At 41.5% G+C, this 20,322-nt stretch overlaps 1 protein-coding gene across 1 annotated transcript in view; it reads left to right on the top strand.

The window, feature by feature from the left end:
- Window positions 1-20,322, top strand: part of GPR180 (G protein-coupled receptor 180) — a 75,778-nt gene that overhangs the window by 29,678 nt on the left and 25,778 nt on the right. The window contains exons 4-6 of the mRNA XM_030201379.1: window positions 12,486-12,666; window positions 12,821-12,870; window positions 16,435-16,592. Coding sequence (XP_030057239.1) covers window positions 12,486-12,666; window positions 12,821-12,870; window positions 16,435-16,592 — 389 coding nt within the window. The remainder of the gene's footprint in view (window positions 1-12,485; window positions 12,667-12,820; window positions 12,871-16,434; window positions 16,593-20,322) is intronic.

The raw sequence follows: 20,322 nt of genomic DNA, 5'->3' as shown, positions 1-20,322 counted from the left end.
TACAGAAAAAACAGTGACACACTCTCTCCCCAAGAACTTGTGTAACCGTCTCACCCACACACACATCTGTCTCAGTAAAAAGGTCCATTTCCCCTTCTCCCATGACTTGCTCAACAAATTGCACTAAATGCATAAACATGTTTTTAGGTCCAGAAGAGTGTAGGAGTTACATGGCAGTCCTTGCACAGTTTCCAAAGGCCACCTTGCAGCCTGATCTGGTTAGCAAGCCTTGAAAACAGCACACAGAATAATTAATTAGGGGGGATAAAATCTTACCTGTAAGATATCCAGAAGAGTGCTCTGCATATACAAACATTAGTGGTTCTTAGCCCCCCAAGCTCCCCACATCAAGATCTTGAATATTTTTGTTACATTTTGTACCCCGCGCTTTCCCACTCATGGCAGGCTCAATGCTGCTTACATGGGGCAATGGAGGGTTAAGTGACTTGCCCAGAGTCACAAGGAGCTGCCTGTGACTGAAGTGGGAATTGAACTCAGTTCCTCAGTTCCCCAGGACCAAAGTCCACCACCCTAACCACTAGGCCACTCCTCCAGTAGCCATCCATTTACACTCCCATCTGTGAGTGTTTTTTGTCCAAAAGAACAACAAAAAAACCCCCCAAAATGTCTGATCTGGGATTAAAAAACAAACAAAAATATTTGCAAGGATATCACAAAAAGAGCAAAGGTTTCCTGATAAACTGCAAGGAATTTTCTATCGTTCGTGTACATATAGCTGGATAAATCTATAAATACAACTTGAATGTTAAAACATTTAGGAACATAATCATGCTGTTCAAAAGCAAACAAAAATAAGAGTGTGGCTCTTGTCTGTCCATATTACACTGGATTCAACACTACATCAAACAAAATGATTTGATGTGGTATGGTATGGGATTTGTGTTGCAGACTGTACGAGGAGAAACTTGCCGACCTGAACGTGTATACCTTGGAGGAAAGGAAAAACAGGGGTGACATTATACAGACGTTCAAATATTTGAAAGGTATTAATCCGCAAACAAACCTTTTCTGGAGACAGGAAGGTGGTAGAACTAGAGGACATGAATTGAGGTTGAACGGGGGCAGACTCTGGAGTAACGTCAGGAAGTATTTTTTCACGGAAAGGGTGGTAGATATGTGGAATGTCCTCCCACGGGAGGTGGTGGAGATGAAAACGGTAATGGAATTCAAACATGCATGGGATAAACACAAAGGAATCCTGTTTAGAAGGAATGGATCTACGGAATCTTAGCGGAGATTGAGTGGCAACGCAGGTATTTGGGAAGGAAACTTGCATAACAGATTCTCTGCTAGCTGTGATAGATAATCTAAATATTTATAAAGCAGATGTTGATTTGCCAATGAGGGAAAAGTCTCAACTGCTATGGCTATTGTTTACACATGAACATTCATTGTGTAGCCCATAGAAAAAGTCATCATCGACTTAAAAACCCTCAATTGTTAATTTTTTAATTTTATTAAATTACTATATCAATGTCTGTGCATATATAATTCAGCCTTAAAACTTAATGGCCATATCACAATATATGAAAAAATCAAAAATAATCACTTATCTTGCTCAGAAATACAGAACAATGTTGTTCTCTTAGTGCTTTCAATGTTGTATTAGGTCCAATTAAGCTGGTGAAACGCTAGATCCAAAAAATGAATAAATGCAAAGGTTCCAACGGTCCCGTTTCGAATGTCTTCATCAGGGAACCTGCTTATTTATGGAACACTGCGCCGTCATAACTAACAATAAATCGGAACAAGAAAAGATCCAAATAAACTTCAACACTCTTTTAAAATGAATTTAAATTGTAATACTCCCTCAAGAGCAATTCATGTCGTCATTACCTGTGCTCGCTATGATTTACAACGAAGATTATATCTTCTGAAAAAGATTTTTCGGCGTCCTCACCTGATTTCGATCGAGAATTAAAGAGAACTTTACCCTATCACTGACTGAAACGTCATATGACGTGCTAATGACTTGATCCAATTGCCAACCACCGATAAAAATACCATGTTGCAATACAATAGTTGTCATCCTAGATCTCTAAAGGATAGCTTACCTTTCTCACAGTTTTTGAGATATAAGAGAATTTGTTCAGAAGATAGCCTTTTTAAACAACAGGCAAAAGGATTAGCCCAAACGTTACATCAAAGAGGTTATCCAGTGCATGTACTAAAGAGATCATTCACCAGGGCTAAATACAACAATAGATCTCTATTGCTTTCAAACAACAGTAGATCAGCAAATGAAGATAGAAACTATAAACACACATTTGTGGTAAAATACCAGAAGGGCGGGGAAGAGGTGGCCAAGTTGATTCGAAAAAACTGGGACATTGTACAACAACATTCCTTATTTAGTAAATCTGGATTACAGATAGCTTTTTCAAGAGAACGTAATTTAAAAGAATTACTATGTCCAGCTGATATTGTGGTTAGAAATAACATTGAGCAAGGTATTCACAAGAAGTGTGGATCCTGTTCGTTTTGTGATATAATGATTGAAAGTGACAGTTTCTGCAATCCATCAGATAACAAAACATACAAATTCAGACACTCTACCACATGCAAGACTGATCATGTGATATACTTTCTGAAATGTCCGTGTGACAAATTATACATTGGCAAGACAGATAGAAGTTTAAAAACGAGATTGAGTGAACATAAATCCTGCATTAACTCTTTAAAATTTGGAGCTCCTTTGGTTTCTCACTGCAAAGAGTTTAAACACAATTTTGATCATTTCCGATGTTCAGTGATAGATCACGTGAGAGAACACATTAGAGGAGGAGATCGCAGCAAATTGTTATTGCAGGCAGAACAAAGATGGATCTATAGATTACATACTTTGGAACCTTACGGTTTGAATTCAATCATACAATGGGGAGCTTTTTTATAAATATAAATGTGTTCTTTATAAATCCATTAAAGAATTGTTGATTATGCATTTTAGAGCATTTTTTTATTCACATTTTCACATTAGTCCTTTGGGGTAACCAGTGTCCCTTTAAATATCCCTTTAAATATCCCCTTAAAATATCCCTTTAAATATCCCTGTAAATATCTCTGCTAGCTTTTTTTCGACAGCAGATGACGTACTAGTTGGCAATTGGATCAAGTCATTAGCACGTCATATGACGTTTCAGTCAGTGATAGGGTAAAGTTCTCTTTAATTCTCGATCGAAATCAGGTGAGGACGCCGAAAAATCTTTTTCAGAAGATATAATCTTCGTTGTAAATCATAGCGAGCACAGGTAATGACGACATGAATTGCTCTTGAGGGAGTATTACAATTTAAATTCATTTTAAAAGAGTGTTGAAGTTTATTTGGATCTTTTCTTGTTCCGATTTATTGTTAGTTATGACGGCGCAGTGTTCCATAAATAAGCAGGTTCCCTGATGAAGACATTCGAAACGGGACCGTTGGAACCTTTGCATTTATTCATTTTTTGGATCTAGCGTTTCACCAGCTTAATTGGACCTAATACAACATTGAAAGCACTAAGAGAACAACATTGTTCTGTATTTCTGAGCAAGATAAGTGATTATTTTTGATTTTTTCATATATTGTGATATGGCCATTAAGTTTTAAGGCTGAATTATATATGCACAGACATTGATATAGTAATTTAATAAAATTAAAAAATTAACAATTGAGGGTTTTTAAGTCGATGATGACTTTTTCTATGGGCTACACAATGAATGTTCATGTGTAAACAATAGCCATAGCAGTTGAGACTTTTCCCTCATTGGCAAATCAACATCTGCTTTATAAATTTGGGAAGGAAAACCAGTGCTGGACAGACTTCTACGGTCTACTCCCTGATCGTAACTGAATAGATATGGATGGACTGGAGTGTAAATTTAAGGGGCTTCGACGTTAGCTTCAGAACATATTAGTACAAGAACAGTGCTGGGCAGACTTCTACGGGTGTGTTACTGAGAATGGCAAGGACAAATCAAAAAGGTATATCACATACCATGTAAAATGAGTTTATCTTGTTGGGCAGACTGGGTGGACCATTCAGGTCTTTATCTGCTGTCATTTACTATGTTACTATGTAAGTGTGTTGAAAATATCCACAATAACAGGCATATAACTGAAAAAAACAACAACAAAAACTTCCCTCCTTCTCACAGTCCAGTACAGTGCTTAGCCTCCAGCTCCTCTGTGCCCCCTTACTACTAATCCATCCTGTAACCATTTCAAGCCAATCTTTACCTCAGGGCAGTACTGCCCTAACTCTGTTTCATATGGTTACCCTGCTGCAGTGAACATCACAGGGAAAAGCCACATCCTGATCTTCTGAACTACCAAATAATTCTTCTAGTGTTCATAATTTAGGCCCCACATAAGCAAAAGCAGTATCCTAGATGCTTTGTAAATGGACCTCATCAGTAATACTTAATAGCTGGAGAGCCAAAAGCATTTCACAACGTCATTTTACACCTGAGTGCAAGCTCTTAATCTTGACTCAAACTCTGTAGAGTACAAACAATAAATGTGTTACGTGGTCAGATATGCTTTTCATTTCAATAAACATCCCATATTCTGCAGCAGTTTGAAGATGCTTCAGTGACCTACTTCAGTAAGCCACCATGCCAGTTTACTAGTTATGAATGCATGTTTTAGATGATAGATCTTTCTTCTGCAAAAGGTACTGTACTTGTCACAATAAATGTGCCCTCACAAATGCCTTTATGAAATGAACTTCACTTAGGCAGCTCTTATCAAAACTCTAAAAATGTGAAAGTATAATGTTATGGCTTAAGGCAGGTTGCGATATAAAGTAGCTAGCTGTTTCTGGAAATATACAATACATATTGAATAAAATCAGAATCTTCACTAATGGGTCTTTAACTGTCATTAGTTTCTTAAATAAGTCTTCAAATTGCATCAAAAAGTATAGTAATTTATTTATTTGTTGCATTTGTGTCCCGCATTTTCCCACCTATTGGTAGGTTCAATGTGGCTTAAATGGAGCAATGGGGGCGATTTACAAGATATCAAGTAGGGTTAGTAGTTCGATAGAGACAGCGAGAGCCTGTAGAGGTCTCTCGTGGAAGTATTGGGATAGTTAAAGACCTTAGGAAATTCAATGTGGTACATGATTTGTTGTTAGAGAGTTACAAAGAGAGTCGAATAGGATCACAACATAGTCAAATAGGGTTAAATCATTGGTCAGGCTGGGTTGTTCTTTAGTGGACTGTGGGTACATAGGCTGGGTAAGTTTTGGAAAGCTGTGTTTGTTTGGGTCCGAGTTGGTTGCAATGAGCTTGTGCCTTTTCCATTCTAACTGTTTAGTTTATGCGTAGATCTGATTGGTCCGCTGGATGGTTAGGTTGGTTTAACAGGGATGTGGTTTTTGTTTTGTTTATTTTTTTAATAGATGGGCCTTTAGGTGTTTTTGGAAGGTTAGATAGTTGTCTTTCACTTTTCGGTCTTTTGGAAGTGTGTTCCAGGTTTTGGTGCTGATATAGGAAAACCTAGCTGCAAGAGTTGATTTATATTTGATGCCTTTACACATAATCGCAAAGGGGTACAGGAAGACTGTTCTATTCTGGAGCAGCAGCAATGTATGTAAATGACTTTTTTTCTAAAATTCTAATAAGATTGTTTTTCTGCTTTGGAGAATATTATAATAATAAATTACCCTGTGATGAGAAAACAAACAATAAGATCATATTAACACGAAGCAGATCCATTTACAGTTTTAAGCACAAAATATAAGAGTTTGAACATTACAGTGCTGGGCACCAACTACTGAAAGTAGTTTAACTATATTTGATCTACCTGGTTGATACATTTTTCTTGTAGATTAACTACATGAGCCAACTGCTGCCTTAAAATAAATTGCACTTAGGAAAAAATGTGTTTTAATGTTAAAATGGATTAACTAATGCTAAATACTTTGATTGCTTAATGTTTAAAGTCTTAGAATTATCAATGTGTCACTTCAGTTTATACTGCAGAAAAAAACAGTTTCTCAAAGTTATTAACACTAAGCATTGTTCTGGCACTGAAGTTTTCTCCTGAGCAACTAAATAACAGCTGTACTGCTGGGAAGTGCAGCATTGAACTTGATACCAGCTTTTGCCACTTTTGGAATTGCAAGTAAGCTGTTTGTGAAAGTATCTGAACATTCCAGGTAACGCTCAACCTCTTACTTTGTTCCAGATTTGACTGCTAGAAGGTTGTTCTTTGCAGTAAACAGAAAATCAAAGAAGTCTTCACCTCCAGTAGCAGATTTTTCCTTGGAGGCTGACTGTAATGCTTGCGCAAATGAAAGTGGAACTATTCCACTAGCTCTGACGATGCAGCCCCAGCATGAAAGAGCAGGTGCACCTTCTTATGCTATGTTTGTTCTGGTAGATATCTCAACCTGAACTTCGTAACAAACATCATTGCAATATGGTAATCCATCATCTTCAAATACTGAACCAAACCTTGAAGCAATTCCTTTTGTCAGAGCTGTGATTAGTGGCTGCATTGTCTTATCCAAATTGGCATTGGCCAATCCCTGTAATTTTTACTGAATTCCCATTATCGTGGACATTACACATCCAATATAGCAGTCATTTTCAACTTGCAGAATCAGTAGTGGCTGACAGTGGCTTTATGACGCTGATGCAGTTCCTTAGGAACACCATCTCGGTATCGGTCATCAGTTCTACTCCTATTTTTTGTTGGTGTTCTCAGATCTTCTCTACTCCAACTGTAACCAATCGACTGATAGCTAAGTAATCTGAAAGCTAAAAATCTGAAACCCACCTTGTGCAACTTGCATTGAGGAATGTGAGATCGGCCACCTCTTCTGCATGTTTGGTACTCCAGTTGGCTGCATTTCTAGAACCTGTACTTTCCTCATGGCCCTGTCAAACATTCACTTGTAGCACAAATCTTTTTGTGCTTCACGGCTGTCAACAGCTGCTGCAAGATTGAGTGAGTGCGTGATTGACTCCAGTTGGTTTCACAACACAAGAGATGTGCCAAGGTCATCAGCGCATGATTCACCTTCGAGTGCATCAAACAGAGATTCAACATTAGTAGCTTTGACCACCTCTGACTTGGAAAGTGACTGGCTGTTGGACTCTGTTGAGCATGAATTGCCATTCTCTTCACTGCCACCAGCGCAAATATCATTCAGAAGACGCAAGGCTTTTGTAATATTTGCTGCATTGTCAGTAACGCACTAGATCTTAGTTATGTGGAATTCTGTGAACAGTTCAGCCATCATTTTGAGCAATCTTCTCCCCCAGTGTGGGAATGATTAAACCTGTGAACAGCCAAAGCATGGGAATGGCACAATAGTGCCTCCTCGTTTACTTAATGAACAGTCATTGCAAGAAAGCTGCACTTGTGTCATCTCCAAAAATCTGCTGTTAACAGAAACACTTCACCTGTTGTAATTCTGTAACAAGCAAGTTCTCGTGATGTCCTGTCATACAGTTCATTTAAGCTTTATGTTAGATTGCGTCTACTTGGAAGTTGGACAGCAAGCATACATCACTGGCAGAACGTTCTGAAGCCACTTCATTCAACTGTTGCGAACAGCATCATGTCTTCTGCAATCATCAATAAGACTTCATGGTCAAACTGCTTCTGTGAAATAGTTCCTTGTCTGGGCAGAGAGATGTTGAGTGGAACTTGGATAAATGTTTTCACTGGTAGCTCTGGTTGCTTGGATAGATCACCACCACCACCTCCTTCAGCGCTTTGCTTCTTGAGGAGTCCTATGGCACCTTGTCTGATCCTTCTCCGTCACCTCAGAGGAGAAAATCATCCTCAGAAAGTATATCCTTTCCAGGTTTTGTTCGCGAAATGGCTCATGCTGTACCTTTACCTTCCTCTTCTACTAGAAGGTTTCAAGGAGGTTATAGATTATCTAATTATTATCCTTCTAGGTGGTGTTATACCCCCCTCAGCATTCTACACCTCTAAGGTCCTGAGGCAGAAGCATGGATAGAAGACCCAAACACCACCTCAGTCAAAGTACCAGCTTAGTTTTTTGATTCCTTACTAGAGAGCATTGCCACCATCCAGTTGTTGATACCAACAAACACTTCCTTTCAAAGGGAGACTTTTTTTTTTCTATTCCACTAAAGATGGGCTATCATCACTTCCAATTGTTGGGTTTTGCACGCAATCCAACATGGCTACTCTCTTAGCAAGCAGGACCACAAGATTGTCCATCAAGAGTCTCTTTTCAGCCCCCTATCATGAGATAGGAATCAGTGTCTTGTGGATTAGGAGTTCGTTATTGGACAGAAAACAGAGGGTAGGGTTAAATGGCCATTTTTCTTAATGGAAGAGGGTGACTAGTGGAGTGCTGCAGGGATCTGTACTGAGACTGGTGCTAATTAACATATTTATCAATGATCTGGAAAATGGAACAAGGAGCGAGGTGATTTAAATTTGCAGATGACACAAAACTATTCAAAGTTGTCAAAACACATGCGGATTGTGAAAAATTGCAGGAAGACCTTAGGAAACTGGAAAATGTAGGCATCCAAAAAGGAGATGAAATTTAATGTAGACAAATGGAAAGTAATGCACATTAGCAAGAATAATTTGAATCATAGTTACCCAGTGCTAGGATCCACCTTGGGAGTCAGCAGTCAAGAAAAAGATTTAGCTGTCATTGTAGAGAATGCACTGAAATCTTCTGCCCAGTGTGTGGCAGCGGCCAAAAAAGCAAAGAGGATGCTAGGAATTATTAGGAAAGGAATGTAAAATAAGACCAAGAATATTATAATACCTCTATCACTTCATAATGTTACCTCACCTTGAGTATTGCATTCAGTTCTGGTCACCATAATCTCAAAAAAGATATAGCGGAAATAGAAAAGATTCAAAGAAGAGTGACCAAAATGATAAATGGGTTGGACTTAGAGCTTCAGCTTGGAAAAGAGATGACTGAGGGGGGATATGATTGAGGTTTATAAAATCCTGAGTGGTGTAGAACGGATAGAAGAGAATCGATTTTTCACTTTCAAAAAAGTTCATAGACAAGGGGATACTCAATAAAATTACATGGAAATACTTTAAAAAACGAATATGAGCAAATATTTTTTCACTCAAAGCTCTAGAACTCACTGCTGGAGGATGTGGCAATAGCGGTTAGCATAGCTAGATTTTAAAAAGGTTTGGACAAGTTCCTGGAGGAAAAGTCCATAGTCTGTTATTGAGATGGGCAACGGGGGGAAGCCACTGCTTGTCGTGGGATTAGTAGAATGGAATGTGACCTGGACTGGCCACTGTAGGAAGCAGGATACTGGGCTAGATGGACCATTGGTCTGACCCAGTATGAAAAAAAACCCCCTCCAATTATTACGAGAGGCGAGGAGACATCATCCCTCTTGCAGCAGAATACAGTAGAACCAGTTCCTCTGCCATACAAGATTCTACTCCAGATATTTTCTGATTCCCAAAAAGACAGGACGAATATGTCCAATTCTTGATCTACCAGACTTAAATTTCTGCACAAAGAAAAGGTTCACATGGCATCTCTGGGGTCACTATCCCCATTATACAGTTAAATGATTGGCTTTACTCTCTAGATGAAGTGAAACAATAACAGATCAGATTCACTAAGCAATTGTGCTACACACCAAAAACACCACTGTGGATCAAAAAAACTGGCACACTAGTAAACTAATTTAATTGAAAATGGGAGGAAAAACCTCATACTATTGTGGCCAACCACGGTCTTTAAAACCAGACTACAAAATAAGCAAGTTGAGGAGCACACAGAGGGGCATAATCGAACTGCGCCGGCGAAATCGATCGCCGGTGATCTATTTTGGCGGCGCCGCAACAGCTGGCCGGAACCGTATTATCGAAAAAGATGGCCGGCTAACTTTTGTTTCGATAATACGGTTGGGGCCGGCCAAATGCCATAGATCGCCGGGTTTGAGATGGCCGACTTTATTTTTCAGCAATAATGGAAACTGGAACTGGCCATCTGAAACCCGGCCAAATCCAAGGCATTTGGCCGTGGGAGGGCCAGCATTCGTAGTGCACTGGTACTTCTGGATGTTTAGATCTTGCTGATCAGTTATGTTATGACTTACTTGTTCTGGAGTGCTGTATTTTGTGATACTGTTTTGAGAAATGTTCAAAAAAGACTTCATACAAATTTAAAAAAGTCCCTGCCGTTCATTTTCCCTTGATGGCCGTCCCTGACGGGCACTTCCTTTAATAGCCGTCTTTCTCTCCGAAAGTGCACTTCTCTTAATGGCCGTCTTTTGTCCCTGAATAGGGAAATCAAAACAGTTTTTGCACACTGCATTTTTTTTGTAGTAACAGTGGGATTTGAACCAGCCACCTCTGGATTACAAGCCCAGTGATGCAACCACTTGGCCACAGCTCCACTTACTTGGGCATCCCTCCCTTTTGATTATACCCCTCCAGGTCTCTCTCAGCCACTCACAGACAGCTAAACGCACTGTGATTGGCTGAGAGAGACCTGAAGGGGTATAATCAAAAGGGAGGGCCAGCCAAGTAAGTGGAGCTGTGGTCAAGTGGTTACATCATGGCTCTTGTAATGCAGAGGTGGCCAGTTCAAATCCCTCTGTTACTACTAAAAAAACTGTGAGCAAAAACAGTTTTGATTTCCCTGTTTGGGGAGAAAGCCGGCCATTAAGAAAAGTGCACTTTTGGAGAGAAAGACGGCTATTAAGGGAAGTGCACGTCAGGGACGGCCATCAAGGGAAAATGAACGGCAGGGACTCTTTTAATTTGTATGAAGTCTTTCTTGAACATTTATCAAAACAGTATCACAAAATACAGCACTCAAGAACAAGTAAGTCATAACATAACTGATCAGCAAGATCTTCTTTTTTTTTTTTTTTTTTTTTACGAGCTGGCCGATTGGCTTCCCCTCCTAGGGAAGGAAATGTTTTAAAGTTGGGGTTTTTTTTGGGTGGGAGGGGGTTGGTGACCACTGGAGGAGTATGGGGAGGTCATCCCCGATTCCTTCCGGTGGTCATCTGGTCAGTTTGGGCATCTTTTTGAGACTTGGTCGTGAAAATAAATAGACCAAGTAAAACCGGCCAAATGCTCGTCATTGCCGGTTTTCTTTTTTCCATTATCAGCTAAAGCCGGCCATCTCGTAAGCACGCCCACGTCCCGCCTTCACTACCCTGCCGACACGCGCCCTTGTAGTTTAGCCGCCTCTACGACCAAATGCCGGCGAGTGTGTCCAAAAATCGGCTTTCGATTATATCGATTTGGCCGGTTTTAGGAGATGGCCGGCCATCTCCCAATTTGTATCGGAAGATCGCCGGCGATCTCTTTCGAAAATAAGCAGGACAGTAACAAAGCATTCGTAGGTTAAAAAAAAACCTCCCATTCAACACCCGATTCAAAATTCACTCATTAATTAGCCCCAAATACGGAAACAATGTTATGTGCATTTGTCAAGGGCTCTTATCTTGAGTCGTGCTGAAAGCACGTTCTCCAACACTCAGTTTAAGCGGGGTCGATCTCAAATAGTGAGGTCCCGACGGACCCGTTTCACTGCAGCTTCCTCTGGAAATCTTCACTGTATCCCAATTCTGGAAACGGAAAAAATGTCAGCAAGAACAAAATCCACAGCAACGAGAAAAAATAATAACACAAACCAAGCGTGCTCTTCTCAGACTAACTCATACATACTATCAGGGTAATTGCACGACGAAACAGCCAGCGAGCAAGGCACCAAAATGGCGGTGTGCTGGTCTGACGTCTTTAGCCCTGACTGGCAGTTCAGTTTTTTGGCGTCCCTTTAAATTTTGTCAGTACCATTGCAGATAACATGATGCAGTTAACTACACCTATTTAGGTGACATCATCTATAACAATTGCGGTAACTACCTCCACATTAACTGTAAATTGTAGTGCCTGCCCATTCAACGCCTCATTCTGTTTTAGCTGTTAACACAGAAATTAGTGTGTTGCCACTATGCTTGTTAACAGCTAACTTAGCTTAGAAGGTCTTTTGCAAAGGTGCGCTAGTGTTGTTAGCACGAGAGCTAAATGCTAGAGACACCCATATATTCCTAAAAATGCTGGTGGGCCTTAGTAATGTAGGCCCTTCTGTGTTTTTTTTTTTTCCTCTAAATTTGAAGTTTTGTTGTATGTCAAATGCCAGTGTCGCCTGACCAAAAAGATTCAGTATATCATTGCGTTTCCAGTAATGGGGCACATTTCATGTAGGGCTAAATACATTTATATATGGGTTGTGTCTGGATATCATGTACAGGGTGCATATGTGAACAGTAGAGTAAAAGAATGGACAAACTTAACCTTTTTGGTATGAAAAATTACAGTAAAATTGTCTGCTATTTGTGTTAAAACCATTTTTTCTGTCTTTAAAAAGTAATTGGCTTGTTTTTATTTATTTACTTACCTTTTTTTAATCTAGTGATGTTAGCAGTTTTTGTAGTGCTTTACCACTAGCTGACCTGCATTTCTTCTCTTGTTTCAGGGTTGCATGAATTCTTCTTCTTGCTGGTACTTGCCTACTTTGTTGTTGCTTGTATATATGTCCAAGCTCTCTGGCAGACTGTAAAGAAAGGGGGTCCAATGCACACAGTGCTGAAGGTTTTGTCAACAACTCTGGTCTTCCAGGCTGGCTCAGCCTTTGCTAACTACCTACATTTCTCCAGGTGAGACAACTGTCAACTGTTTTAAAGCCTCTTTTTTTTTTTTTTTTCTTTTTTTAAAATTCTGTCGTATTTTAGAGTACTGCAAGCTTTTAGAGAATTGCAAGCTTATACAGCTATTCATTCAAATTAACACCGCCACATTGTTTTTGCTCAGGTATTCCAAAGATGGAATAGGAGCACCCTTCATAGGAAGTTTGGCTGAATGTGAGTATTAAAAAAAAAAAAAAAAAATGTTCAGCAAAAATAAATTTGACAGTAATAGTGTTTATTATCCTCATATATGCCCGTGCTCTTGTGCTAATATTTTAGTTCTGTCTTCAGTGGAAAGTAACTTTAGATTACTGCTCCCAGAGTTATCACATGGGTTTCACAGAACATGTACTTTTACATAGTAACATAGTAGATGACGGCAGAAAAAGACCTGCATGGTCCATCCAGTCTTCCCAACAAGATAAACTCATATGTGTATACCTTACCTTGATTTGTACCTGCCTTTTTCAGGGCTAAGACCGTACAAGTCTGCCCAGCAGTATTTCCTGCCTCCCAACCACCAGTCCCGCCTCCCATCACTGGCTCTGGCACAGACCGTATAAGTCTGCCCTCCACTATCCTCACCTCCCAACCACCAACCTCTCTTCCTCCACCTGCTCCGCCACCCAATTTTGGCTAAGCTTCTGAGGATCCATTCCTACTGCATAGGATTCCTTTATGCATATCCCACGCATGTTTGAATTCCGTTACCGTTTTCATCTCCACCACCTCCCGCGGGAGGGCATTCCAAGCATCCACCACCCTCTCCGTGAAAAAATACTTCCTGACATCTTTTTTGAGTCTGCCCCCCTTCAATCTCATTTCATGTCCTCTCGTTCTACCGCCTTCCCATCTCCGGAAAAGATTTTTTTGCGGATTAATACCTTTCAAGTATTTGAACGTCTGTATCATATCACCCCTGTTCCTCCTTTCCTCCAGAGTATACATGTTCAGGTCAGCAAGTCTCTGCTCATACGTCTTGGAACGCAAATCCCATACCATTCTCGTAGCTTTTCTTTGCACCGCTTCCAATTTTTTAACATCCTTCGCAAGGTACGGCCTCCAAAACTGAACACAATACTCCAGGTGGGGCCTCACCAACGACTTGTACAGAGGCATCAACACTTCCTTTCTTCTGCTGATCACACCTCTCTCTATACAGCCTAGCAACCTTCTCGCTAAGGCCACCGCCTTGTCACACTGTTTCGTTGCCTTCAGATCCTCGGATACTATCACCCCAAGATCCCTCTCCCCCTCAGTACCTATCAGACTCTCACCGCCTAACACATAGGTCTCTCGTGGGTTTCTACTCCCTAAATGCATCACTTTGCATTTCTTCGCATTGAATTTTAATTGCCAAACCTTAGACCATTCTTCTAGCTTTCTCAGATCCCTTTTCATGCTTGCCACTCCCTCCCGGGTGTCCACTCTGTTGCAAATCTTAGTATCATCCGCAAATAGGCAAACTTTACCTTCTAACCCTTCGGCAATGTCAGAATCGGCCCCAGCACCGATCCCTGAGGCACTTCACTACTCACCTTTCCCTCCTCCGAGCGAACTCCATTTACCACCACCCTCTGTCGTCTGTCCATCAACCAGTTCCTAATCCAGTTCACCACTTCGGGACCTATCTTCAGCCCATCTAGTTTATTTAAGAGCCTCCTGTGGGGAACCGTGTCAAAAGCTTTGCTAAAATCTAAGTAGATTACGTCTATAGCACGTCAATGATTCAATTCTCCAGTTACCCAATCAAAGAATTCAATGAGATTCGTTTGGCACGATTTCCCTCTGGTAAAACCATGATGTCTTGGATCTTGCAACTTATTGGCTTCCAGGAAATTCACTATCCTTTCCTTCAGCATCGCTTCCATTACTTTTCCAATAACCGAAGTGAGGCTTACCGGCCTGTAGTTTCCAGCTTCTTCCCTATCACCACTTTTGTGAAGAGGGACCACCTCCGCCGTTCTCCAGTCCCTCGGAACCTCTCCCGTCTCCAAGGATTTATTAAACAAATCTTTAAGAGGACCCGCCAGAACCTCTCTGAGCTCCCTCAATATTCTGGGGTGGATCCCGTCCGGTCCCATGGCTTTGTCCACCTTTAGCTTTCCAAGTTGTTGATACACACTCTTTTCCGTGAACGGTGCTCTATCCATTCCATTCTCAGGTGTACTTTTGCCAGTCCCTCGCGGTCCTTCTCCAGGATTTTCTTCAGTGAAAACGGAACAAAAGTATCTATTTAGCAAATTGGCTTTTTCTTCATAATTATCTACATAGCAGTTCGCTGTATCTTTTAGTCTCACAATTCCCTTTTTAGTCATTCTGCTTTCACTAATATACCTGAAGAAATTTTTGTCGCCCCTCCTTTCATTTCTAGCCATTTGTTCTTCCGCTTGCGCCTTCGCCAGACGTACCTCTCTCTTGGCTTCTTTCAGTTTCATCCGGTATTCCTCCCCATGTTCCTCTTCTTGAGATTTTCTATATTTCTGGAACGCCAACTCTTTAGCCTTTATTTTGTCTCTGTTTAAGCTGTGGGAGGCAGGAAAGTAAACACAGAGAACTCATTTTCAGATCTCCATGTGTTCTCTGAGCCCTCTTCCGTGCAGATGCAAAATACCTGAATACCCTTATCTGTATTTTAAATCCACCTTTTTTTTTTTAATTACACAGGTAAAACAGCATGCACATTATTACACATGGTTTTTTTCAACAATTTTCAAACTGTCTTGGTTTTTATATGGTAAATGTGTTCACCTGCATTAAATCCTTTTGATTATTATCTATGTTTTAAATCACTGTTGAGAGTGCGTACTCTTGTATTTTCCTGAGAGGCTAGCAAGGTGCTTTTGAAATTGAAACTGTAGTAATAATTTCCAGCACTGGAAATTTACCTTAACTGTTAGAATATAGAGCACTGTGCTTTAACATTCTGAAAGTGTGCCTGACTTTAAATCCTGGTATCGCCTGTCCTTGCCCCCACCTGTGGCACCATCAGATCCATTTGAAAACCTTCTCTTCTTATCCTATAATAAAAAAGAGTAGAGCAGTCGGTTATTTATTATAAGCTTTGGAAATACCAGCACATACTGGAGGGTACACACAGAAAGACCTGTTCTGTTCTCTCCCTCCCTTTGTTAGATCTATATTACTGGGTTCTGTATAAATGTGCTTAAGGATGTAAGTAAACCTTCAGAAATATAGGGTGGTCAATATGCTCACCCTGAGATGCACTGATATGCTTCCATATAATTCTGTGGAAGGCAGCATTCAAGCATTTGATGGGGAAGTAGGCTAGAGGCATAGAATTCTTCATTTGGAGAAGGGATGGAAGTTTGTGAGAGAGCAAGAGAAGAAAGTGGCTTGGCAGGAATAAGGGAGTGGGAAAAGAGTTTTTAGTGCAAGGGGAAGGTAAGAGAACGAACCAAAGCAGGAGAGAGAACAGCAAGGGGAGACAGGAAGTTAAAACACAACAGAGGGAGAGTGGGAAAAGAGGCGCAACGGGGAGTAGAATGGGAGAGCCATAAAAACCAGAGACACTATTCACTTTGCTATTTGCATATGATGTCCTCACTATTGTACTTACATAAAATACACCTGACTGTTAGTACTTGTAAATTCATTCCTGAGTGGCAATGCAGTGCCCGAGAAAAAAAAAAGGCAACAAATTTTTAGACATCAGGCCATGACCTGCTTTTGGTGAATTCTGCATTTATTTAAACTCCTCTTCTCCTTTGTCTCTAGTGTGCGATATAGTGTCACAAGTTCAGATGTTGTACCTGCTGTTGAGCTTGTGTATGGGATGGACACTTAGCAGAATGAAGAAATCTCCCAGTAGACCCCTGCAATGGGATTCCACACCTACATCCACCGGTATCGCCGCAGCGGCTGTTATCGTAATGGTCTGTTCTTATTTTTCTCCTCCAACTGCACAGAATCTAAAAGAGCCTCTGAAAAGATATTAGTGAAACAAACAGCACAAATAAAACCTGATATGATATAATGGCTATTTCAGAAAGCTGCTATTTATGCATGTAGCTGCTCAGAGATGTAAAGATTTCAGGGGGTCATGGTTTGGGTATGCTGAAAAGTTATATATGTAGTTTCCATTTTTAATATGGAAATGGGAATACAAGTGTGTATGTATAGATATATAATTTTTTTTTTAATTGACAGTGATGTGAAAGTGTTTGCCCCGCTTCTGCTTTCCCCTATTGCATATATGTAACACTGAATGGCTTCTGATCTATAAACAATTTGTAATATTAGACAAAGGGAACCTGAGTAAACGCATATCACAGTTTTTAAATAGTTACTTCATTTATTTAAGAAAGTTCTCCCAACACCCATATCACCAACGTGAAAACGTAGCTGCCCCCTAAACTTAATAACTGGTTGCACCACCTTTAGCAGCAATAACTGCAATAAAATGCTTCTTATAATTTGTTATCCATTTTTCACATCACTGTTGAGGAATCTTAGTGCACTCTTGAAACCGATGCATCTGGGTGCTGCTTCTGAGGTGGGGTCATTCCCCCCCTCCCCCCCACCTGTATCTGAGCCAGCCCTGGCCAGCGGGACCAGCCATTCTCTGCTGGGGGAGGACTTGGAACTCCTGGCCTTGGAACCTGCTGACCCCAGGACTGTCAGGATTTTTCATAAGGAGGAGCTGCCCTCCTTGATTGTCCATGCTCTTCAAGCCCTTAATATCTCAGTGGACGAACCCCCAGCACTGGCTACGGTTTATCCCAAGATGGCTAGCACCAGGAGACCTGCCTGGTCTCTTCCTGTGCATGGAGCTATTGAGGAGGTCATCTTTGCACAGTGGTCCATTCCGGATGCTGGCCTCTGGGTGCGAAGGCAATGTCTTGCGTGTATCTGGTGCCCCAGGCTTACTTGGAAAAATTGAACATCCAGTGAGTGGATGCGCTGTTTACGGTGGTCACCAAGAAGACTACCCTGCCCATGCAGGGAGGTATAGCATTAAAGGATGTGCAGGACAGGAATCTAGAGGTGGTGTTGAAGCAGGCCTTCGAGGTCTCTGCGCTTTCTCTGTTGGCCTCCATCTGAAGTTCCTAATGCAGCAAGAGCTTTCCTCTTGTGAGCTCAACAGGTGGCTGTTATGGTGATGGATGATCAGCTGGAGATGGATTTGCCCTCCTTGAAATCCAGCTTGGTTTATTGGTGGACTCATTTGAAATTCTACGTTTATCAACTAAGCAGATGACGTGGGCTGTTATGGCCTGGAAGTTTTTGTGGATTTGCCATTGGGTGGCAGATTCGACTTCTAAGCAGAGGCTTACCAAGTTCCCTTTCCGGGGTCACCTGCTGTTTGGTGAAGACCTAGAGAAGCTGGTCAAGGATTTGGGGGATTCCAAGACACAACAGTCACCTGAGGAATGATGGAATCTGGAGTTCAGAGCAAGCACAGCGCTGCCTCATTTTAAGGAGTCCAGGAAGTATGGACTGGGCCAGGGGGCAAAAGTGGTGGCTTTCTTTGGGGTTTCAGACGTCCCATTTCCAGCAGCGGTCATTCTTTCATGGTAACAAGCGGGGCTCTGGAGCCGTGTCCCATCCTGCACCCCCAGTGAGAGCTGCCCAATGATGGGGTGCTGGTTCGCAGCTTGGCTCCATGCCTAGGGGTTCGGCTGATCCTGTTCGAGCAGTGTGCCAGGATTACGTTAGACCAGTGGGTTCTTGACATTATCAGAGAAGGGTACAAATTAAAATTCTCCTCTCCCATAGGAGATTTTTTCCTTGGAATCCTCATGCAGAGCACCGTCCAGACATTTGGTGGTTTTTCACCACAGGAGCTTGACTCTGTGGTGCCTGTTCCACCTGGGGAATTGGGGATAGGGTTGCTTTTGATCTATTTTGTGGTGCCCAAAAAGGGTGGGGGGGTCCTACTGACCGGTTTTGGACCTCGAGTAAGTGAACTGGCTTCTCAAGGTCCAACATTTTCGCATGGAAACTTTGCACTCCGTCCTGATGGCGGTTCAGCCGGGGGAGTTCCTCACTGCCCTGGACCTCAAGGAGGCTACTTGCATATTCCCATTTGGCCTCCGCACCAAAGTTTTATCCGGTTTGCGGTTCTAAGCCGCCACTACCAATTCCAAGCCCTCCCCTTTGACCTGGTGATGGCACCCCGCATGTTTTCCAAGGTTATGGTGGTAGTGGTGATGTTTTTATGGAAGGAGGGGATTCGAGTTCACTAATATCTAGACAACTGGCTGATTCGGGTGTCTTCATAGTGTGAAAGCAGGAGGCCACCACCAGGGTGGTGGAATTAAGAGCATAAGAACTTAATGCCCAGATGATCGAAAGCCCGGTGCTGTTCCAATCAGTGCTCTAAAAGTAGAGCTGGAGTAGTGCGGGGCTTTACCGCCTCTATCATCAGAGATAATACCATGCAAATTTATACACACAATTATCTCTGATCATAGGGTGAAGTGCAGGAGGATTGTGCCTGAATCCTCCAACACTTGTTTGACAGGTCCGGGCTGTCAAAAGCCCAGACCTGTCAAACACAGTGACTGGAGGTTTGTGGGACCTCCGGACCCCAAATAGCAAGTCCCTGGTGGCTTGGTGCCCCCACTGAACCCCCACCTCAAGCCAGCGACATGGGAGCTGTTCCCCCCCCCAACACAAGTTCACGGTGGGCTGGAGATCCAATACCAATGCATCCAGTATAGAGGCATATTTTCAAAGCACTTAGACTTACAAAGTTCAGGTAGTTCTAGTCACAATTTCCTCAGTGGAACTCTCCAATATCCCAATCAGATTTAAACTGTCTGAGGACGCATCCACAATAGAATGGTCCCCTTCTCCACCAGACTATCTTTCACTTGAAATACATAAATAATACATTTTATGAAATGGAGGTAAACTTGATTAAGGATAATTTAATATCTTCTTAAAGAGACTATGAAAAAGAAGATCCTTAGGAGTAGAAGTAAGTAGCTAAGGAAAATTAAGAATCCTCAAATTCAAATATCTCGCGTAATTTTCGAAATGTTCTATTTTTTTGATGAAGAACCACTTTTATCTTGAATCAATAATGTTTGAACTTTTGTTTTTTATCTGTTGCGTTTAAGTAAGCGTGTCCTCCACTTTAGTAGCCTCAGTAGCACATACATCTTCAGCTTTCTGAATCTTAGCTGTATTCACAGCCATTGAAGGAACTGAACCAGAACATACCTTTTTAGAAAGAGAGATTTGAGCACAGTCCAGATGGCATAATGTAACTTCCATAACATCTTGACCAAACTAGCCCAGAACCTGTAAGTTGTACCAGACTAGCCCAGAAGTAGTGCCCATCAACCAGCAGATGGAGTCAGAGAAACACAAATCCTTTTTGCTTCACCTTAGATGCTTAGTATTTCTATCTCCACAGGATAGTGATGGATGGTCCATGCAGCTTCTGGACTGGTTATTGAAGGAGCTCCTGTTCCAGAACTGGGCATCAGTTGCGCAGAGGTTACTGCACTTGCAGTTTTAAGATTCAAAGCAAAACCAACAATAAAAATAAAATAAAGGGAAGACTTCCTGTGACGTCATTTGAGCGATGGTGACATTTGCCTGAGGCTCCTATAGATTCCCTCCAGTTTTTGTCATTTGCCCATCCCCACTGCA

Source organism: Microcaecilia unicolor, chromosome 4, assembly GCF_901765095.1.
Source record: "Microcaecilia unicolor chromosome 4, aMicUni1.1, whole genome shotgun sequence".
In the NCBI taxonomy this organism is placed as follows: Eukaryota; Metazoa; Chordata; class Amphibia; order Gymnophiona; family Siphonopidae; genus Microcaecilia; species Microcaecilia unicolor.
Note: the sequence above shows the minus strand (reverse complement) of the source record. Positions and strands in the feature narration are given on the sequence as shown.